This window comes from Hyaena hyaena, unplaced genomic scaffold, assembly GCF_003009895.1.
Source record: "Hyaena hyaena isolate Hyena2069 unplaced genomic scaffold, ASM300989v1 scaffold_1046, whole genome shotgun sequence".
NCBI classification, from domain to species: domain Eukaryota; kingdom Metazoa; phylum Chordata; class Mammalia; order Carnivora; family Hyaenidae; genus Hyaena; species Hyaena hyaena.
In genome coordinates this window covers 200696-220888 of record NW_024081683.1, presented here as the reverse complement: position 1 = coordinate 220888, position 20193 = coordinate 200696, and the positions used below count along the sequence as shown (strand labels likewise).

At 43.5% G+C, this 20193-nt stretch overlaps 1 protein-coding gene across 2 annotated transcripts; it reads right to left on the bottom strand.

Annotated features, from left to right (window-relative positions):
* Window positions 1-14872: 14872 nt before the first annotated feature.
* On the bottom strand, window positions 14873-19533 carry S1PR1 (sphingosine-1-phosphate receptor 1). Of its 2 annotated transcripts, none has more exons than XM_039222061.1 (2): window positions 19220-19533; window positions 14873-17564 (listed from the first exon to the last, which is right to left on the bottom strand). In XM_039222061.1, the coding sequence occupies exon 2, from the start codon at window positions 17401-17403 to the stop codon at window positions 16258-16260; it is 1146 nt and encodes a 381-aa protein (XP_039077992.1). In that variant the 5' UTR covers window positions 17404-17564; window positions 19220-19533; the 3' UTR covers window positions 14873-16257. The 2 variants fall into 2 exon arrangements, with proteins under 2 accessions (XP_039077992.1, XP_039077993.1); XM_039222062.1 differs by lacking the exon at window positions 19220-19533 and adding an exon at window positions 17918-18547.
* Between the last annotated feature and the right edge of the window lie 660 nt (window positions 19534-20193).

Here is a 20193-nt window from a genome sequence, read left to right as displayed (position 1 = left end):
AGCTAAAATCTATGAGCTTCTTTCCATTTCCTGATTTGTACTGTCCTCTTTACCAACAGCAATTCAAAATAAGCAGTCATCAGACCATTAGTCAGCACTTTTAACAGAATTGCATCAAAGATTAATCATCTTTAAAAAGGGATTCCCCATTTGACCCTTTGAAGGATCAAAGGAATGGTTTTTAGACTAGTCACCATAAGACAGTGTTTGAGTTCCATGTTCAGAGTTATTGTTATATTCAGGATAATTCAATTTATATAAAATCTTTACATGGATGTCTACATTATTGTTCAGAACAGTGTGCCTCAGTGGAATGGGTTTAGAGGCCAAAGAAACCTGTATTCAAGTCCGAGTTCTGTAGCCTTGACCAAATTACTTTATAACTTCTCTGAGCTTCAGTTTCTTCCTATGCACAATGGAGATTTTTTTTTAAGGTTTATTTATTTATTTTGAGAGCCAGATGCAGGGCCCGAACTCACAGACAGTGAGATCATAACCTGAGCTGAAATCCAGTCAGTTAACTGACTGAGCCACCCAGGTCCCGCAAACAATGGAGATTTTTTAAATTAAATGATAAAGCCAGTATAAAGAGACCTTTCTCATATCTACTGTGTCACAGAAGCTCAACAAATTATAGCAATAATTATCATTACATTATGAATGAATGCTCACATTTATAGAAGGACAAGAGAAAGATCTGAAAAAAGAGCGAGGGTGACAGAAGCTGTAAATGTGTACATAGGGACAAATAGAAGAGAGTGATGTGTGTGTTTGTGAATGTGTGTATCTGTATGTGTGCCCTGTGTGGGAGCAAAGTTCAAGTGGTGGATCAAAGAGAAAACAGAAACCCAGTAATGAGAAAAGGATAATGAAGAGGAAGAGGAAGGGAGACCCCCCCCCCCCCCACTGGGTGCAAGAGGATGAATTGGACTGAAGAGCAAGGAGTTGGCCACCGATGCCAAATCAAGGGCTGGTGGGACAACTTCCCAGAGCTACCGACATCAGGGTAGTCCAGTTGACTGCACAGTTAGCGTACTGCAATGCTAAAAAACAAAAAACAAAATAAAACAATGAGTTCCTTGAAGGCAACAGCTGTGGCTCTATATTAGGGCTAAATTTCTAAAGTGCTGTTCACTTATTGTCTTCCTGAGCAGAAATCTTTGCACCAGTCTGCCTTAGGAAAGTTTGAATATTTTTTCAAAATATTTTTATTTATTTCTGAGAGAGAGAGAGCATGAGCAGGGGAAGGTCAGAGAGAGAGGGAGATACAGAATCAGAAGCAGGCTCCAGGTTCTGAGCTGGCTGTCAGCACAGAGCCCGACACGGGGCTCAAACCCACGAACCATGAGATCATGACCTGAGCCGAAGTAGGACACTTAACCGACTGAGCCACCCAGGCGCCCCGAAAGTTTGAATTTTTTGACAGGAGAAGAAAAAGAGCAACATTCTGCTTCTGTCATTCAAAAAAAAATAGGATGAAGTAAGCTTCTTGAAAAGGGATTTGCTGGACTCCTTTATGAGACTTTCATATCTTTTTTAAATGTTTATGTATTTTTGAGAGAGAGCACAAGTCGGGGAGATAGACAGAGAGAGGGAGGACAGAGGATCCAAAGCAGGTTCCATGCTGACAGCAGAGAGCCCGATGCAGGGCCGGAACCCATGGACCACGAGATCATGACCTGAGCTGCAGGTGGACACTTAACCAGCTGAGCCACCCAGGTGCCCAAGACCTTTGTAATTCAGCAATGAATCATGGAGGCTTCAGATCAGTTTTTCACAATAATGTTTTAAAGAAAAAAGTAACCTCTTTAGCACTAAAATTTAGCCAGGTGAATGAAGTCAGGAAGAAGCAATGAGGGAAAGAAAGATCTGCTGTTAGTATGGGGAATTGTGGGAAGTTAGAAGAGCCAGGGAGAAGTGTGGATAGTGGGGGATGGGGATGTGTGTGAAATGGCCCGGGACGGGAAAGGTGCACTGGGAAAGCAAAGTTACTTCCAAAGACAGGGCAGGGGTCATTTGAATGAAGATCCCTCCCCATAGATTCTGGAACAAGGTGGCCCCCTGTGTGTCATGCTCCATACAAACCTAGGGCCCGTCCTGAGGCAGTGTGGTAGACAGAGGGATGAAGACAGGAGCCAGAAATAGAGCCTCTGTGCTTGTCAGAGGTAGGTGAGGCAGAGGCTGGAGGGGCCAGCCAGACTTCAAAGGGCTCTCTAGCACCAGAGGAAACTGAAATGAGGGCATGTCAAACAGAGCACACTACAGACTTTGACCAGCCAGATCAACCACAAGTCACACCCACCCAATTTTCAGCCATAAACACCCACAGGGCCAGCAGCACCCAGTGGAGAAGAGACAACAGCCTGGGGCCAGGGCAAGCCGAGAGCTCTGCCTGAAGACACCAACCCCTCCCACCAACACTGCCATGAGGTTGCGTAAGCCTCAGCCCTTCCCCCGTTCGACCAGCTGCAGGGGAAGAGGTCAGTCATCTGAGAGGCTGACCATTTTTAGCTAAGGGAAGCAGACTAGTACCCGAATGGATTAAATTATTGAATGGGACTACATTTTAAACCGGTGTTTAGTTAATGGCATTCCTTCCTCTATCCAGAAAGTAAGGGCTTACAAAAGAAGCCAAAATAGTGTAGACTAAATAAAGTTTATTTTTGCACACCCAAGTTGTAATGTAGGTTACATTTCGCAATCCCATTACACATTCTTTCTTTGGTTTCATGCGGAAAGGCAATCTAAGCACAATATGTAGTGGTCGTGACTGGCAGAACTTCCAAAGGAATGAATTCTTTGAAAGAACAAGAATATTCATCCTATGTGGTCTGGCCTCAGTGGAGAGGATAGAGTGACTGGGATGGAAGGAAAGAGAAGAAAAGGGAGCTGGCTGTGGACAAGGATTTTTGTCTATTTCATTCACTATATGTTGACCATGCCTGGAGCATAGTAGGTGCTCTGCAGATCTGGGTCAAGTGAATGAACATTTACACTCAACAAATAAACACTTATTGGGTACCTGTTTTATGCCAGACATTGTTGACATGATCCTATTTAATACTCATGACAGCCTTTGAAGTTGGTACGATGATCGCTATTTGACAGCTTAAAAAAAGGAGGTCAGAAAGGTTGAGTAACTTCTTCAGTCACACACCAGAGACTTGTGTGATGGGAAAACAGGACAAATGGACCACTGTGACTTCTCGAAGTATTTCCTCCTATGAAAGAAAGTATCTTATAGGATAAATTCTAGTGATAATTCTACCCTCCATTTTATATTACAAGAAAGATCCTGATGCTCTCTGCCATGACCTGACTCCCAGTGAAAAAATAATCCTTCTGCTGCCATGATCACAAGGCAAGGCAACACGGATCCTGTGGCAGTTGCTGTAGCTACGTTGAAATGCTAATAGAATTGTTATCTGAGTAAGAAGAAATCACAGGAAAGTAGAAAGAGCTATGTGGGAAACCGAAATGCAATCCTAGAAAAAGAAAAAGAAAAAAGGGAAATCATAACCGTAATCAGTACTTTAACTGAAATAAGCATTTTTAAACGTCAAAAGAACCCTTGAGCTTTGTGTAATCAAAATAAACAAACAAAAAATAGGCTAAATTGCATAAAATAAGCCCTTTCCTGGGTTTCCAGTGACGTTACAAACCGCAAAGACTCCACCATCTATCTAAATTACAGCATGGGCCTTCACCCGCTGGTGGGTGGTTTGGTCAAACGCAGGCATCGACATTAACATTTGCCACGCCCTTCTGCTTTGATCTGAGGCCCCCTCTAAATTCAACAGACATTCAAGAGGACACAGAAGCAAAATCATTGTCATTTCAGACATGCATTCCATTTATCCCAGTTATAAAAATTAGCAAAGGGCCAATGGCCTGAGTCTAAAGAAAATCTGGCTGGATCTAAACGAAATGAAGCTGGAAGCACAGAAATGGAAATGTCACCAGCAACACAAATAATGCACTTTTGATCATTGTTCTTGCTAATATGACTCTGATTTCCAAACGGCACAAAGAAAGGAGAGAAAGTCAGGAGCAAGTCACTTATCTCTGAAATGAGACAGCAGGATACATTAATCTCTAAGATCCCTTCCAACTCAATCGTTCTGTAAGTTTGAGGAATACTGAGGAAGTTCTCCTGGCTTCACTGTGTAATGGAAAAGCAAAGCCCAGCTTCTCTGGCCACTTGCTACTCAGCATGGGGAAGTTATTGAACCCCAGTAGTTTAAGAGTCCTCATTGTCAGGGGTCAGATGGACACACAGCTCACAGGATTGTTGTGTATAGCTACTGAAAAAATGGAGAAGTCAGACTTGCTCATATACTTTTTAAAGCCTTAGTTTTTAAAGGACTTTTCCATAGGGAGGATGAAGAAGGGACCTAGCATTTGGTAAATGCCTAGTATGCAGCATAGGATGTGCATGGCTGGTTTTCTCAACGTGCTACTTCTTTGTACAACACAGCACCTTTTAGGAAGGTTGAGATGCTACTATTTTTGAACCCATCATCATCATGCAGTGGAAATACAGGAGCTAGAAACCTCCCATTTAGATATGTGGCAGACTCCAATGACCAGGCATGCCAACTTGGAAGCCTACCTAACACTCAGTCCCAGAACGCAGGCTGGCCTGTTCTTTTACTCCACTCAGTTCTTTTACCCCACCCCAGGCCACCAAAAGATTTCTCTGAAGTGGGACTGACTTAGTACCTATGGTGAACCTCAGCTCTGAGATCTCAGTTATTCCAATTTAAATCAGGTGGTAAAATAGGATCCTGAAGTCACCTATGGCTACTATCATGTTACATTCAGCCTGTATAAGATTTTTTCTTAACTTTTTAACATTTATTAATTTTTGAGAGACAGAGAAAAAGCGCAAGTGAGGGAGGGGCAGAAAGTGAGGGAGACACCGTACCCGAGGCAGGCTCTAGCACAGAGCCCAATGCAGGGCTCAAATTCAGGAACCACAAGATCATGACCTGAGCTCAAGTTGGATGCTTAACTGACTGAGCCACCCAAGTGCTCCAAGATTTTTTGAAATTGAAGGAGTTACCAATATTTAAAAATCAAGAGATCACACATCAAAATCCATATTTTCAGCTCCTCGTGGGACACGGAAGCACGCTGGGCTCACGTTTTCAGCTGCAAGGACTGGAGGAAATAAAGACGTCTCCAATGAGATGGACATTTACTCTCAAGTTCACCCCAGTCCCCACCTGGTGCACTTCACCCGGTAAGGTCTGTGCCTAATTCCTAGAGGCATTTCAGAGCAATCACTGATTCAGAGCATCGAGACTAGAAAATTTCTTTCTTTTTTGTTCAAGTTTATTTATTTTGAGAGAGAGAGAGAGAGAGAGAGTAGTTGGGAGAGGGGTAAGAAGAGAGGAAGAGAGAAAGAATCTCAAGCAGGCTTCATATGGTTATTACAGAGCCCTAGACATGGCTTGAACCCATGAATGGCGAGATCATGACCTGAATTAGAATCAAGAGTCATACACTCAACTGACTGAGCCACCTAGGCTCCCAAACTAGAAATTTTCTGACTGCCCTCAGCTGCCAGGATGCAATTGCGGCTGGATCAAAGTGGCTACTTGGGCATCTAGTTCATCTAGCCAGAGACCTGTTCTAGGGAGCCCTGAAAACCAAATGATGGAAGAACACTGGCAAGGTAAGTAATGTAGCAAATGGGCTGGAGATCCTTATAACACTGACAAGGAATCAGGTCCAGGCCAGCAACAATTGTTTTAGGTGGGTTTTTTTGTTTGGTGGTTTGTTTTTGTTTTTTTTTTTTCTTTAAGTAGGCTTCATGCCCAGTGCTAGTCCTATGCCAGGTTTGACCTCACAACCCTGAGATCACGACCTGAGCTGAGATCAAGAGTCAGATGCTTAACCAACTAAGCCACTCAGGCACCCTCCAGAAGCATGATTTTAATATTGCAATTCCTTTCAGACTGTTCTGCCGTGTATGGAATATAAAATGTCATTTTATAAGATATCATGTTAATTAGCCGACAAATATAGGGAGACATTTCCACAATATAAAGGAATATTTCAGCACACTTCAAGTTGAATTCAAACAGTGGTTCACTAAAATAAATGCTTTCTATGTCCCACAATTCTCTTCAATAAAAATAAACCCAGTTCCATGGAAAATACTATAAATTATAGAGATCCCAATCTTAGCAGAGCTTAACAGATAGATCCTTATTTTCCCAAAGTCCATACTTGGCTCCTTTTGGGGGAATTACTTTTGTTTCTCTGCGCTATTTCCCAATATATGATGGCTGTCAGCCTGAATGCCAGTCCCCAAATCAGGTCCTGCTTGTGGGAAAGAGCTCGATGCACTTAGACTTTTATGTTAGTTCATCCCATTAAAGAGCTTACGCTTTGTTATCCTTTTCTGAACCTTGGCAGTGCCTCTTCATTCTCTTACAAGTTAAGTGAAAAGCAAAACTCTGCACTGGGCTGTTAATGATTCCTAGTGAGAGCCATGAAATGTGAATGGTGAATGGCGTTCGTCCTAAGATTATTCAAGTAGGCAGCCACAAATCCCAGGGACACTCTGTCAGTTCAAAAACATGGAAAACATAGTTGTACCCTCAATTTCTGCCCCTCCTTACACCTATCATAAAAGAAGTCTGGGAAGGGGAAATGATACCGCCAACTTTGTTTGCTTTAGGCAGGGTGTTACAGCCTCTGAAAGGAAAATTAATGTTATCGATTTCCTCCAAATTACAGAAAAATTCATGGAGCGACACATAAAGAGTGTGGATAGTTTAGAACACAGAGAAACTGTAGTAACCTCTGATGTCTAAGACTTCTTTCGTATGGAAAACAAGTTGCTCTTTTTCCTTCAAATAGATTGAAATGAAAGTAGGAAAAAAGTAAAAGTGCTCTCAGCAATAAAAAAAAATGTAATTACTTTGCTCCAAATAGAAGTTTCCTGCCGGTTACCAGTGCATTCTTAATTGATAATGAAATGCAAAGTCTAAAGTGAACTCCCTGTGGTAACACAAACACGGTTCCATATGAGTCAAAATTCTGCAAACCACCGATTAGCATCACTCTTAACCAGGGATGCTGCCAGACTCAACCCTGACTTGACTGAAAGACAGCTGCGGTGGCCTGAAAATCATCCTCTCCAGGAAAGAAATCATAACATTTGGTCACTGCATGGTTTTTCAGTGAAACTCATCTTTTGAGTGCTTTTATTTTCCCTTTCAATGTTTATGTAATTCCTCCAAATTCTCCACAAGCATTTTCTATCCATTAGGCAAAAATTATGAATAAATAATTGCTTCCTGTAAGAGACTCCGATAAAATCACATAGTGCTTCCAAAAAGGCAATGATCCGGAAGTCAAGAAAGTTTTCAAACACAAAATTTTATGTCACAAAGAAAATTACCTGTCCGTGCCTTAAGTTAAAATTATTTTAGATTTTCAATGTTGAGCATTGCATTGAATTAATACACTTATTCTAAATTTTTACTTTGGGGAGGAACTAGTTAATTCACTCCTTTTCTGAGAAGACAAACAAAAGATGAAGCAATTTTTTTTCCTAGTGGAAATCCGACGTGTATTTGGGCAGACATGAGCCCATGTTACTAATTCTCCAGTAGTTAGCTGCTATGAACGTTTCAGTACTAACACACACACTTCACATAGGTCTCTAGCCCCATGACTGGTATTTAACCAAGACTTTCTGAAAATACTCAACACTGGCCTTTCTACAAATCTAATATAAAACCCAGATGACCATAAAAAGATACCAAATAAACAACCCTAGAAATCAAAATCTCCTTATCTTCAGGCCACATACACCTCAGCCCAGCTCCTGTCCCTGACAATACCCCTTTAAGGAAAGAAAGTGTAATCCATATCTCCTTTAACTTTACCTTGGTAATAAGTTCAGAAACTAAACTGGCTTATATTGAGTTCTTTAGAAAATGAACAGAGAGGGGTGCCTGGGTGGCTCAGTTGGTTAAGCATCTGATTCTTGATTTCAGCTCAGGTCATGATCTGAGGGTCGGACTCTGTGCTGAGTGTGGAGCCTACTTGAGATTCTCTTTCCCTCTGTCTCTGCCCCTCCTCTGTTCATGCACAGGTACGAGCGAGCAATCAATCAATCAATCAATCAATTAGGCATTTTAGCATCTCCAGACTTTATTTAAAAAAGAAAAGGAGCAGAGAGCAGAAGTCCATTTGATACAAATTACCTATAGATGTTTAAATCATTTCAACACATTTCAATTCCTGCAACTTGAGGCTACAATTCAAAATAGCTGATCATGAAAAGAAAAACACTATGAATAAGCATCTTTTTAAAAATAAAAACTAATAAAAAATAAATACGTAAGAAAAGATAATGTATAAAAAACTGTTTTTCAAGCTCTATGTTATTATATTGGTCTTTTTGGCCCGTTAAGTTAGAAGGTCTTGTGGGTATGTCTTCTAAATGCCTTATAATTCTGCAACGTTTACTATAGTGCTTAATAGAGTATAATAATTCAGTTGGAAAGAAAAGGAGACATTAAACATTCAGATAGCTGAGGCAAAGGATTTTATGGATTGAATAATCTAAGTAAGTCTGTGCTATACCAAATCACTTTGCGCGTGTGCATGGGAATATGAAAATCTGTGTTTTTCTAAATGCATCTAGACAAGGAAGAGAAACCAAGAACTATCTGTGCAGGTGGCCGCATGAAGGTAGCTGAAGCGGAACAGCATGTGAGCGCTAACCGCTATTTCGGGTGCCACCAAAGAAGTTTGAGTGAAGACTCTCTGGGCATAACTATGTGATAGTTAATGTCTTTATATGCCTTCTCTTATTTTAGAACATAATTTTACTGGTGATTAAATTTGTTTTTCTCTCAAGTGTCTAGACAGGCACCAGAGAAGCCCTGAAATTAGAAATAAATATGCTTTCCTTTGTACAAAAGAATGAAACCGCTAGTTCTGCCTCCAGAAGGCCTCCAAGGGGTAGATCCGGTAATAGTTAGTGGGCATCTGAGCTACGGGCATTCTCAAGGGTCCTCCTTACAAAAATGGCCCTCGCTCTGGTGCGGTGGGTTTAGGCTGCTGGAAGTGCTCCCTGGCAGAAGTAGCCACTGAAACATACAGAACATAACAAGGCCTTTCTCTCTAGATGATTGGCAATTGCCCACCATTAGGTGGATTTGCTCATAATGACATTGATAATTAAGGTCGTATCATGTTTCCTCTTGACTGGTCCATTTGTGTCTTCTTCTCTTTCATCCAAGTTAAATAAGGACGCCACCTAAGATTTATTCAAATGTAGGCTTCATTTGCTCATCTTAACCCAAGCGGCTACACCCAAGAGTTCACAGCAGTGCTCTAGAAGGAAAACGCAAATTAAGGTGAGATGCTGGGTGCTTTGATTTCACATGGGGCCTAGGATTTGAAAAACTGAATACACATGCTGATACTTACAACAGCATCCAGTAACATAAAGGACTTGTCTCCATTCCAAATCTAAAAGTTAATGTCCCATCGGTTAAACGGTCGCTGCTAACATTAGTTGTATTTGTTAAATAAAATTCTTTTACATTGCTTAAGAATTCAGTATAATAGGGGAATGGTACAGGTATGGGCAAACTCATGAAAATAACTGTCTCTTACCATATCAGGTGCCGTGGACCCCAAAGAGAAGGAGCCAATGAAGTGCAGAGCTGAAGGAAGGAATCCCGTCAGCTCTGTGAAGTCAGGGACCGGACAAAAAAATGGGTTTCTTGATAGCCAGAGCACGTGGCCTAGGGCACAAGTTCTTGTTGAAAGAATAGGTGAATGGATAAGTGTACCCATCCAAAGAGGTGGGAGCGGGAAGCCTGAGCCACACCAGTCTTCCTCAATCGGTCCTTCTTTCTGCCTTGGTATCACAAAGCAGCAGAAGAGTGGAGCGATAACAGGATCAAAGCTCTAGGGAAGTAGATAAGCTACCATGCACCTCCCCCTCTCCCGTCCTGCCTCCCAGGTATCTCTGCCCCTTTTCCCCCCTTCCCATTCCTCCTTCTATCTAATCAGCCTGACCCAGTACTGTAGCACCTGAGGCAATTTGCTGAGGCTGAAGGAGAGAACCCTCAGGGCTGAGCACCCGCAAACAGTGTATCTAGCCACAACAGCTTATAAAGCCCTGGAGAATACCAGCCTGTCTTCCTTTTATTTTGTCTCTGCCCAGGACTTCAAACAATGTAGTGCCTGTACCGGGACAAGTGTTATTATCTGCCTGAATGCTTTTTATAGGTTTGGTCAGGTGGTAAGAAATGGTTTGACACACTCCAGTGTGTATGTCACCAATACTAATATGTTTCGGGATCTTTGCCAGTGTGTTAAAGCCCTCTCTTCATAAGGCTATTTACAATACGTTATATATTCCTAGGACCGAAATCTGAATGTCAATAAACTTTCATTGTGACAGTTTCATTATAACCCTAGGCTCTTTGAAGACGCAGAAATTCTCTAGGTATTACAAATACCAATACCAAGCCTAATTCTCATCCTATAGAAGCAAAGAGAATATTATCATGTCACAATTATTTAGCATTTTAATGCTTTAGTTCTGGTACTTAGGAGACTGCTGAAAGAACAAATGTTCCTTCTATGGAACAGTTTGGAACTTTTGCCATGTTCTATTGAACTCTTTGGAATCTCATTGCATAATTTCACAGAGAAAGGCCCATATAGCCCTCATATTCAGGTGGAAATCTACCGACTGATTTTTTTTCTAGTTTCACAGGCCCTAATATGGTTGGGTAAGTTTACATAAATGCATATACCCAAGGAAACAACACCCTAAGAATGAAGATACAGAACACTGCTAACAACCTAAACAGAATTTCCCTCACTTTCTTTTCCAGTTCATCCTCTCCAAGAGACAGCCACTCTTCTGATTTCCATCTCCGTAGATCAGTTTTACCTGTCCTTGAATTTCACATAAATGGAATCATGCAGTGTGTTCTTTTTTAGTGTGGCTTCTTTTCTCAATAGAATGGTTTTGAGATTTATGCAAATTGTTGCAAATATCAGTATTAGTTCCTTGTTTAAATTTCTGACTAGTATTCCACAGTATGGATTTACTACAACCTGTTTTTCCATTGTTAACACAGGAGCTGGTTGGGCACATGATGGTGCTTCAATAAAACAAAATGTAGCAATTCTTGTTCATTCAAATATGCAATTGGCACGTGGTTTTGCTAATGATTATACCCAGAGCTAAATGTGATTTTCAATCCTTCAATCCTCAAAGGGATGAAAAAGAGCATGAGAAAAGCAGGAATCACTTGAAAGTCTAATTCTATGAAGAAAGCACAAGGAGCATTAGGCAAGATGTCTTCAACAGGAACCACATTTGCTGTTGATCCTGGCTCTTGTCAAGGATTGTGAAAAGGCTAAATTAAATGCAGGTCTAACCCTCCCTCAGTGTTATCGCCCTCTTCTATCTCTCCTAGCTCTTTTGACCACTGGTTAAAAATTCTTTTTTTGGTAAACAATCTAAAGGCTTTTAGTAATTCAAGTAGACTTTGCTTGCTTGGGTATTCTGAAAGATGCCTCTAGTTCCAATCATTATGGCAGTGAAGGCAACAGTATGTGTGAAAAAGCATTTTCAGTCCCTTTCCTTGGACCTTGTGAAGCACACATCTAAAAAGCAGCAGTGTTGGAGGAAATGATGTAAGCTGTTATGATTTCTCATCATTGAGAACTTACTTTGTCCACAGGGGAAGAATACTTTAACAGGTCCTATAAAGGCTTCTTTTGGTTATTTCTGATCCCTCCCTCCAGACGTTTTAAAACTTAACAGAAAACAGACAAATCTAGTTTGACGTAGTTAGTTAAGAAACAAATGAGATCTATTTAATTGATCTAGATAGTTAGGTGTCCACAGGAAACACCATTCCAGCTGAGTATGGGGTAAGCAATATTTTAAAAAAAATCTTATTTATTTATTTTGAGAGACAGACTGAAGATAGAGAACAAGCAGGGGAGAGGCAGAGAGAAACCCAAGCAGACCGTACGGTGTCAGGGCAGAGCCCAGCACGGTCTCAAACCCACAAACCGTGAGATCATGACCGGAGCCAAAACCAAGAGTCAGACGCTTAACTGACTGAGCCACTCAGGCGCCTCTGGGGAAAGCAATATTAAAGAATAACTGAAGGTTACACTGAGATCACAGAAAATCATTATTGGAAATCATGTAGGTAAAAAAGAGTTCCTAGTTAGAAATTAATTTTTGAGCCAGTGACTATTTACAGGTTCAAATTTAACAGTTTTGTAATGAGAACATTTTTTCAATGTGTCAGTCAAGTATTATCCCTTCCTTCTCAATTGAAAGTGGTGTTGCCAATACTTAATATTACTTGAACTTCAAGTCCTCACTTTGTAGGACTTCCCCAGTACCCCAGTAGAGCTAATCATCTTTTCGAAGTTGCTATTTCAGAGTAGTGGCTCCCAAAGAGAGCTACATCTGTAGTTACCTAGAAAATGTGAGTGATCCACTGAATGGAAGCATGAAGAGTCAAAATCATTCAAAAAGTACATTCCGGGTTAGAAGTACTACAAGGATATTACATTGGGCACATCCTTATCATAGGCAGTGTCCATAGCAGAAATTAATCCAATTTGAAAAAGTAAGTTAAAAGCTTCATCATAAAGGGGCTCTTGGGTGGCTCAGTTGGTTGAACATCTGACTCTTGATTTCAGCTCAGGTCATGATCCTAAGGTTGTGGGATCGAACCCCACGTCACATATGCTGAGTGTGGACCCTGCTTGGGATTCTTTCTCTCTGTACCTCTCCTTTGCTCCCTTTCTCTAAAATTAAAAAACAAATAAATAAATAAACCCTTCATAATAAGACTTTTTACATTGGGGGAATATTAAAGATGCCACAAATCACAACCAAAGTGCTGATATTACTAAAATAAAATCCTGTCTCCAATTAACATAAATGCAAAATTTCTATTACTCTAAATTTTGGAATTTCTAATATCATTAGATTAACTTTTACTAAAGAATTGAATTTTCCTACCTGTAATGAGGCTAAAAAGCAAGAACAAGCATTTGTCTTAGACACAATTTCTATGTGACTGTTTTATACAATTGTAATTACATTTAAAATTGTTGGGAATAAAATATTGTTTGATGTCATTTTTAACTTCCCTGAACATTTATGAGCCAGAGGTTCATTTACAAGAAGGTATCAAGTACTGCTTGGGCTGCCTGTTTTATTCCTCTTAAAAAATACTACATAAGTTTTTTTAATCAAAACTTTATGAACATTTATGTTGGTGTAAAAATAGTTACTGAGATTTTTGTTTTCATTCTCATTTCTCAGGATATACTCCATTAAAACCAGATATTCATGTTGAGATACAACCAAGGATTCTTTGATCTTAGCCATTGCTTCTCAGCCAGAGGGAGGGTTCTGTCCCGCACCTGCCCAGGAAAAACCACAGTCCGTGACTGTCTAGCTCTCTTGGAATGAAATGCACAATCTGCAGCTTCCAGGAAGAATGTACATATGATGACTGGATAATGTGCTGACAGGTGGGCAAGTAAGGCTGTCCTCTCTGTCACTCGTTGTCATGAGCCTCCCAATCCCCACCACGGTCAGCTGCCTTACCTCAACTTCCCCATGTTGTGTGAGTCATTGCTTTGCTTATAAAGATAAAACCAAGAGCGGGAACACTTATCTTCCACAGAAACACAAAATGGATGTGCTTTTCCATTATGCTTGACTCTGTAACGAAAGCTCTAGGAAGTGAGTACAACATGAACTCATTCCTTCCGCCTCAGCAGACAGATGGATAGAGACATTCCAGTTTGTTTCCAGTCTTTTGTCTTCGGCGCATTTTTGGCATTTCCTTCAGGAAACTGGAGGTTGTGACCTAAGGTTTCCTTCGTGAACACACTTCTGTTTCCCACAGTAAACCTTACCCAGAAAGGACATCTACTCTGTTAGGTGAGGTTTATCTTCATTTCCCAACTGTGTCCTGTGCATATGCAATGACAGTGGAAAGCACAGACTCTGAAAGGAATAATAGGAACGAAGGGCCAAACACACCAAAATCCTTCAAATTAATTCCCAACGAAGATAACAATAATATTGAAACAAGAATGAGCTGTTAAAGTAACTCTGTGACGCTTACGAAGTGCCCTTCGCCTCATTGCAAAATTGGGAGAAATTAATGGCCAGGGTGCCAAAGCTTTCGGATATCATTGAAAGTTTTCAGATATGAGGGGTATACCACTCAGCCTACATTCTACACCTTGCTACTCCATGGATACTGTGTAGTTCCCATATTGTTCAAAAGATAGTCTGGGAGAAGCCAAGACAGTGTCTTGAAAAAAAGTGATTTAATATATTATCTCCCAGATCCATATCCCTATTTCCCCAGCATGTTGGTGGAAAGCCAAGAATGTAAGCTTTTGTTGATGAGTTTGAAATGACCATCGCATTTCACGATTTAAATTAGATTTACAACTACATTCTTGTATATTATTTCTTTAAGAGCCCATGTTTTAGGACCAAAATTATTGTGTATAAGTTAGTTTGACTTGAACGCAATTTAAAGCTCCAATAATAACATTTACTTGTCAGCGAGGTATTTAGAGGTTGGTGGTTTTCATCGCATTTTTTTTTACTACTCTTCAATGTTAACTTATTGAAGTTTCTCTTCCTGAAAAAGATAGAGTGGTTTTTAACAAACCACATTTTTTTTTCACACCCTAGTTTATCAAGGTAAAATCCTTTAAAGAATAACAGAAATTTGCCCTTAACTTTGATTCTAAAGATCCACATGGTCAAACAGGATGTCTTATTTTTTTAAAGAATGCTATTCACAGAGGAATCTTTAAAAAAATCAGTTTATTAATGTTTAAAAGTTGATAAAGCTATGTGCAAAATGATCCACAAAAGTCAGAAACCTATTAAATACTATTTTTTAAAAGACATTTCTCGGTTTAATTGCACTGAAAACCTTACTAAAGAGACAGCAATATATTTTTATTTTTTTGTAACATTTATACACATCTTTAATTGACTATTTAATGAACAGCTCTATTGAAAACCTTCTGGTATTCCCTATCAGTTAAAGTAATGCTTTAATGGCACAAGAGGGTTGTATTTTCTTAGGAAATACACGTTCAACGGTGTTAACACAGGTTAGAAAAGTCCAATAAAATGCTGAAACAAATACATTCAAAAATCACGGAAAGTACTTTTTAACACAACAAAACACAACCATCCCGTTGGTTGGATAATTCACACAACGCTCTGAAATAAACGTCCACGAAAGTGCCAAAGACAGATGTTGGATTTGTTAGACAAATTCATTAAGAAATCTCTCTTGGTTTACAAAGCCACACCCCCGTCAGTTTTCACCTCATTTTGCTTGTTTGATTCTCCTACCACACAAAGGGTCCCGGTTGATTTCATTTACATAAACTGGACTTACGCAGACTTCCTGCCACAATGCATAACGATGCTGTAACATATTTCACTGTAAAGTCGTTAAAAGAAAAAAAAATCAAAGTGACTTTAGCCAAATTCCAAAAACTGATCCAGTTTACGTGGCAACTTTGGCCTCAGCAAATAGAGTTGCTTTACATCTCCAGACCATCTCCATTCCTCCCGGTTTGCCTCCTGAACACAGCCTACCTGCTACCGACGATCAAGAAATGGACCGTGCCACACCCCCAGCTCTGATGAACGCCAGGTAGTTCAAATATAAAGTAACAGAATTTTAGAGGAGGGGTGTGAAGGGGAAGGGAGGGTGGGATATGCAGAGCACACCCAGAGACACAGAAGTGCACAAGCTCACTCGGGTTGGAAACTAAGGTGAGAGAAAACGTCTCCTCCAAGCTCTCCACAGATGCTTTCACACTGGGGCGTTTGTCTTAGAGGAGGGGCCAGATGAACCCTCCAGGAGCCTGACAATGCTAGACCTTTGGCTCAGTGCAAAATCAAAGCTCCAGGGCGGGGGGTAGGAAACAGATTCCAGGCGAGGACCTGATCTCCACCCTTCCCAGTGCATTGTACACAGGAACTAAACCACCAACACCCCGGCACCACCAGGCCGCGCTTACTCTGCCCCTTCCCCCCCTCCGTCTGGCTCCCAGCAGCTCCTCCTAGGCGGTGGTGGAGGCACACAGATTTTTTTTTTTTTTTCTCCAAACACTGGGTGGTGGGGTGACCATGCAAGAACTCTCCCCATGGGCTGGCAGCTTTCAGTTTTAGGAAGAAGAGTTGACATTTCCAGAGGACATAATGGTCTCTGGGTTGTCCCCATCGTCCTTCTGGGGGTGGGACGAGTTGTCTGACTTACTGCGGCTGAATTCCATGCCGGCAATGATGGGTCGCTTGAATTTGCCGGCAGAGTCTCCGCTGGGGCATTTGCAGCAGGACAGGATCCGGATGAAGGCCCGGCGCATCTCCTTGTTGGTCAGAGTATAAATGATGGGGTTGGTGCCGGAGTTGAGCACCGCCAGCACCAGGAAGTACTCCGCTCTGAAGAGGATGTCGCAGGTCTTCACCTTGCAGCCCACGTCCAGCAAGAGCAGGATGAAGAGGGGCGCCCAGCAGGCGATGAAGACACTCAGGACGATAATCACGGTCTTGAGCAGCGCCAGCGACTTCTCGGAGCTGCGGCTGGCCTTCGAAATGTTCTTGCGGAAGGTCAGCCGGCGGCTCCGAGTCCTGACCAAGGAGTAGATCCTGCAGTACAGGATGACGATGGCGAGCAGAAGCAGGGTGAAGACGGTGGTGCAGAATAGGATATAGTGCTTGTGGTAGAGCGGAAGGACAGTGGAGCAGCTGGACAGCATGTTGATGCAGTTCCAGCCCATGATGGGCAGGCCACCCAGGATGAGGGAGATGACCCAACAGGCACTGATCAGCAGGAAGGAGCGGAAGCTGTTGCTCCCATTGTGGAGCTTCATTTTCAGCATTGTGATATAGCGCTCGATGGCGATGGCTAGGAGGCTGAACACCGAGGCAGACAAGGCCACGAACATACTCCCTTCGCGCAGAAACCACTGGGCGGGGGTGAGCCTGTAGGTGGTGGCCCCAGACAAGAGCAGGTTGGCTGTGTAGGCCACTCCCGCCAACAGGTCTGAGAGGGCCAGGTTGCCAATAAAATAGTACATGGGTCGGTGGAACTTCTTGGTTTTCCAAATGGTCAGCAAGACAAAGATGTTCTCTAGGATGATTAAGCAGCAGATGAGAATGAACATGACGGAGCTCAGTTTAATGCCATTCTCCTCCGCGCTGATATTCAGTTTTCCCGTGTAGTTATAATGCCGGACGATAATGTCATAGTTGACATAGTCGGAGACATAACTGCGGTGGGTCTTCACCAGCGGGAGGCTGGTGGACCCCATGGTGCGCCGGGTCTCCAGGAATCCGGGGGTGGCGCTTCTCCAGAAGGACGCTAGAGGGCGAGGCCGAACACTTGCTGCGGTCCCGGGGGTTGGTTCGGTCAGAGAGTTCCAGGCTTTTTGTGTAGCTTTTCCTTGGCTGGAGAGGGCCTCGGAAACAGCAGCTTTAAACAAGGCACAAAGAGGAGAGAGTCAGGGGAAAAGCCACAGCACACTGGCATAATTCATTCTAGCCTAAGGCACTGCTCCAATTTTGTCATGGATTTAAGGAAACTTGGGGAAAGTGTAAAGAGAAGGATTTAAAACAAATTAAAATCTCATTTCTTGCAAAATAAAGGGAGCGGGGCTGGGGGAGGGCTAAGGGAAGGGAAGAAAAAAACAAAAATTTACCCAAACTGAAAACTCTCAACTGGACCAGAGGAAAACTCTCTATGTCACATCCCAATAGAAATGGGAACACTAGAGGAGCAAGCCTCATTTAACACCCCTTCCGCTCCCTCACTCTCCCACCACTAACCCCCTCCAGGTTTCCAGCTTGGAGGTTCTCTGAAGCATTCGCCCTCTCAGCAGCGGGTTCACCACCAGCTCTTGGTCTCTCCTCGGAAGAGACCCAACCGCCAATATGTGGGTGGAGACGCACACCACCCCCCAGCTAAAAGAACAGAGAACCACCTCCTAATTGTCATGCAAGGCATTAGATTTGCACGAAAATCATTTGACAGAGTAAGTCATTCTTTGGGCTCTATTAATAACTCTCTAGGAACAGGTGTGCTTAGGGTCCGAGGGCGCCGCGTGGTGTGGGCAGCCAAGCCCGCCCTGGCCTTGCGGTAAACAGGAAAGCTTAACGCCTCTGTGAAGCAACTGCCTTTTCTTTCTTCTTCTCCTTCTTCTCCTTCTTCTTCTTCTTCTGTTTTTTTTTTTTCTTTTTCTTGTAACCCAGTGCAAGAAAATATAAAGGTTCCGTGGAAATCATTCACGAGAGATTGCAATAAATCCCAGGAGTTTTGTGCATTCATTGATTGCAGACGGAGTATGTTTAGTTACTGTGGGTTTGGCCAACACACACGCGCACACACACAAAAGAGATGAGTTATACTACTAACGATAACAATACGTGCCACTGCATTCCTAATTCCAGGTGCAAAGCTACTGTCCAGAAGCATGCACGTACGTCTGGTGCATTGCTAAACTAGAGGCGGCAGTTTCATTTACTGCCCTCCCCCAACATGTTGCCTCCTCTCACAGGGCTACAAAGTGTGGAGAGAATGAAACATGGCACTGGTTGGCAGAAGTCTACTTGGAACTCGTTGAAATGTTTCAAGGTAACGCCGCAACGTGATAGTGATAGAAGTGGCATAACAGAGAGCAGTTCCTGGGACAGCAGGGGCTGCTCGTGCCCAGAAACTCGGCATTTCTCCCATCTAATTCCGCACCCTCCTCGCCGGCAGTGCAAGTTTAAGCCCTTACACCGCACCCCCCGCCCCATATTCTTTGTCTATAAGATTTCCAAAAATAAGCCCCTTCCCCCACCCCTCTGCGACCAACCGCAGTTTCCACTATCCCCCACGTCTAGTCGGTTTTACAACCGGACTGAACCCTTCTTCCAAACTTCATAAATCACAAGTGCCCCAAGTACAGTCCGACGGACCGGGCTTCGTAGCCCAGGGATGAATCGTTCTAGCGCCCAGAGATGGATGTTTCAGAAGTTTCTGTTTTGCTTCGTTCCGGTTTAAAAATTCGTTTCTCACACTGACGACTTCCCGCAGCGGGGGTCCCCGCGCACCCCCGGCCCGCGCTGGCAACGCGCTCGGCCCCTTACCTCGCTCAGGCAGGACGAAGTTGCGCTGGGCGAGCTCTGGGTCTCCACTGCGCGCTCCGCATCTTGCTGCTGTCCCCGACCGACTGCGACGCTCTAGAAACTTAACTCGAGTCGGGGTCTCCTCCCTCCGCAGCCGCGCACTCCAATGGCCAGCCCTGCTCGCCGCGGCCCGCGCCGGCCCGCTAGCTGAAGTCACCGAGCGCCCCGCTGAGGCTGGGTGGCTTCCCTAGGAAGCGGCGGGGAGGGGTTAACATCTCAACCCCACGCCCTCCGCCTGCGGCCGCGGGCCTCCGGATCTCAGCTTCGGAGACTCACTGTCCAGGAAAGATCTGGGGCAGAAGCAAGCGCAATTGCGCGCGCGCGCGCACACACACACACACACACACACACACACACACACACACGTGTGCACACACCCTCCTCCCCCACAGGCAACCGAAAAAAAAAGAAAAAAGAAAGAAAAGAGAACAGAGAAGGGACGGAGGCTGGTGCCCCCTGGACTCTGATGCATAAATCACAGCCCTCGCCCTGAGGTCTGCCGCTCCCGGTGACCATTCTCCCGAGTCTTAGGCAAGAGAGGAGGTGGGGAGCCTTTGGAAAGTTTTCTCCTGAAAAGTCTTAGGGGGCAGAGGACGGCCCGGCGTCTCGCAGCTCATCTCCCTGGTTCCAGCCCCCGCAAGTTCTCCATTGCACTGGAGTCCCGAGATCGTGGCGCGGCGCCCCCCACCCCCACCCCCCTCACCCCCCGAGACCCCACGAGTCCCCGGCGGCGCTCTGGGGAGAGGCTGGCAAGGGGCTGCGAGACACACGGAGGAGATATGCAGCAGCCTAGAAGGGAGAATGGCCCGGGAGGTTCCTCTACTTCTCCCCACCCCCATCCCACCGCTGCCTGAAAACTTGTGGTCTGAGGGGCAGAAGGTGACTGTCGCGGGACTCGTGACGAAATGGGCTAACGCCCGGCGAGAAGTGGGGCT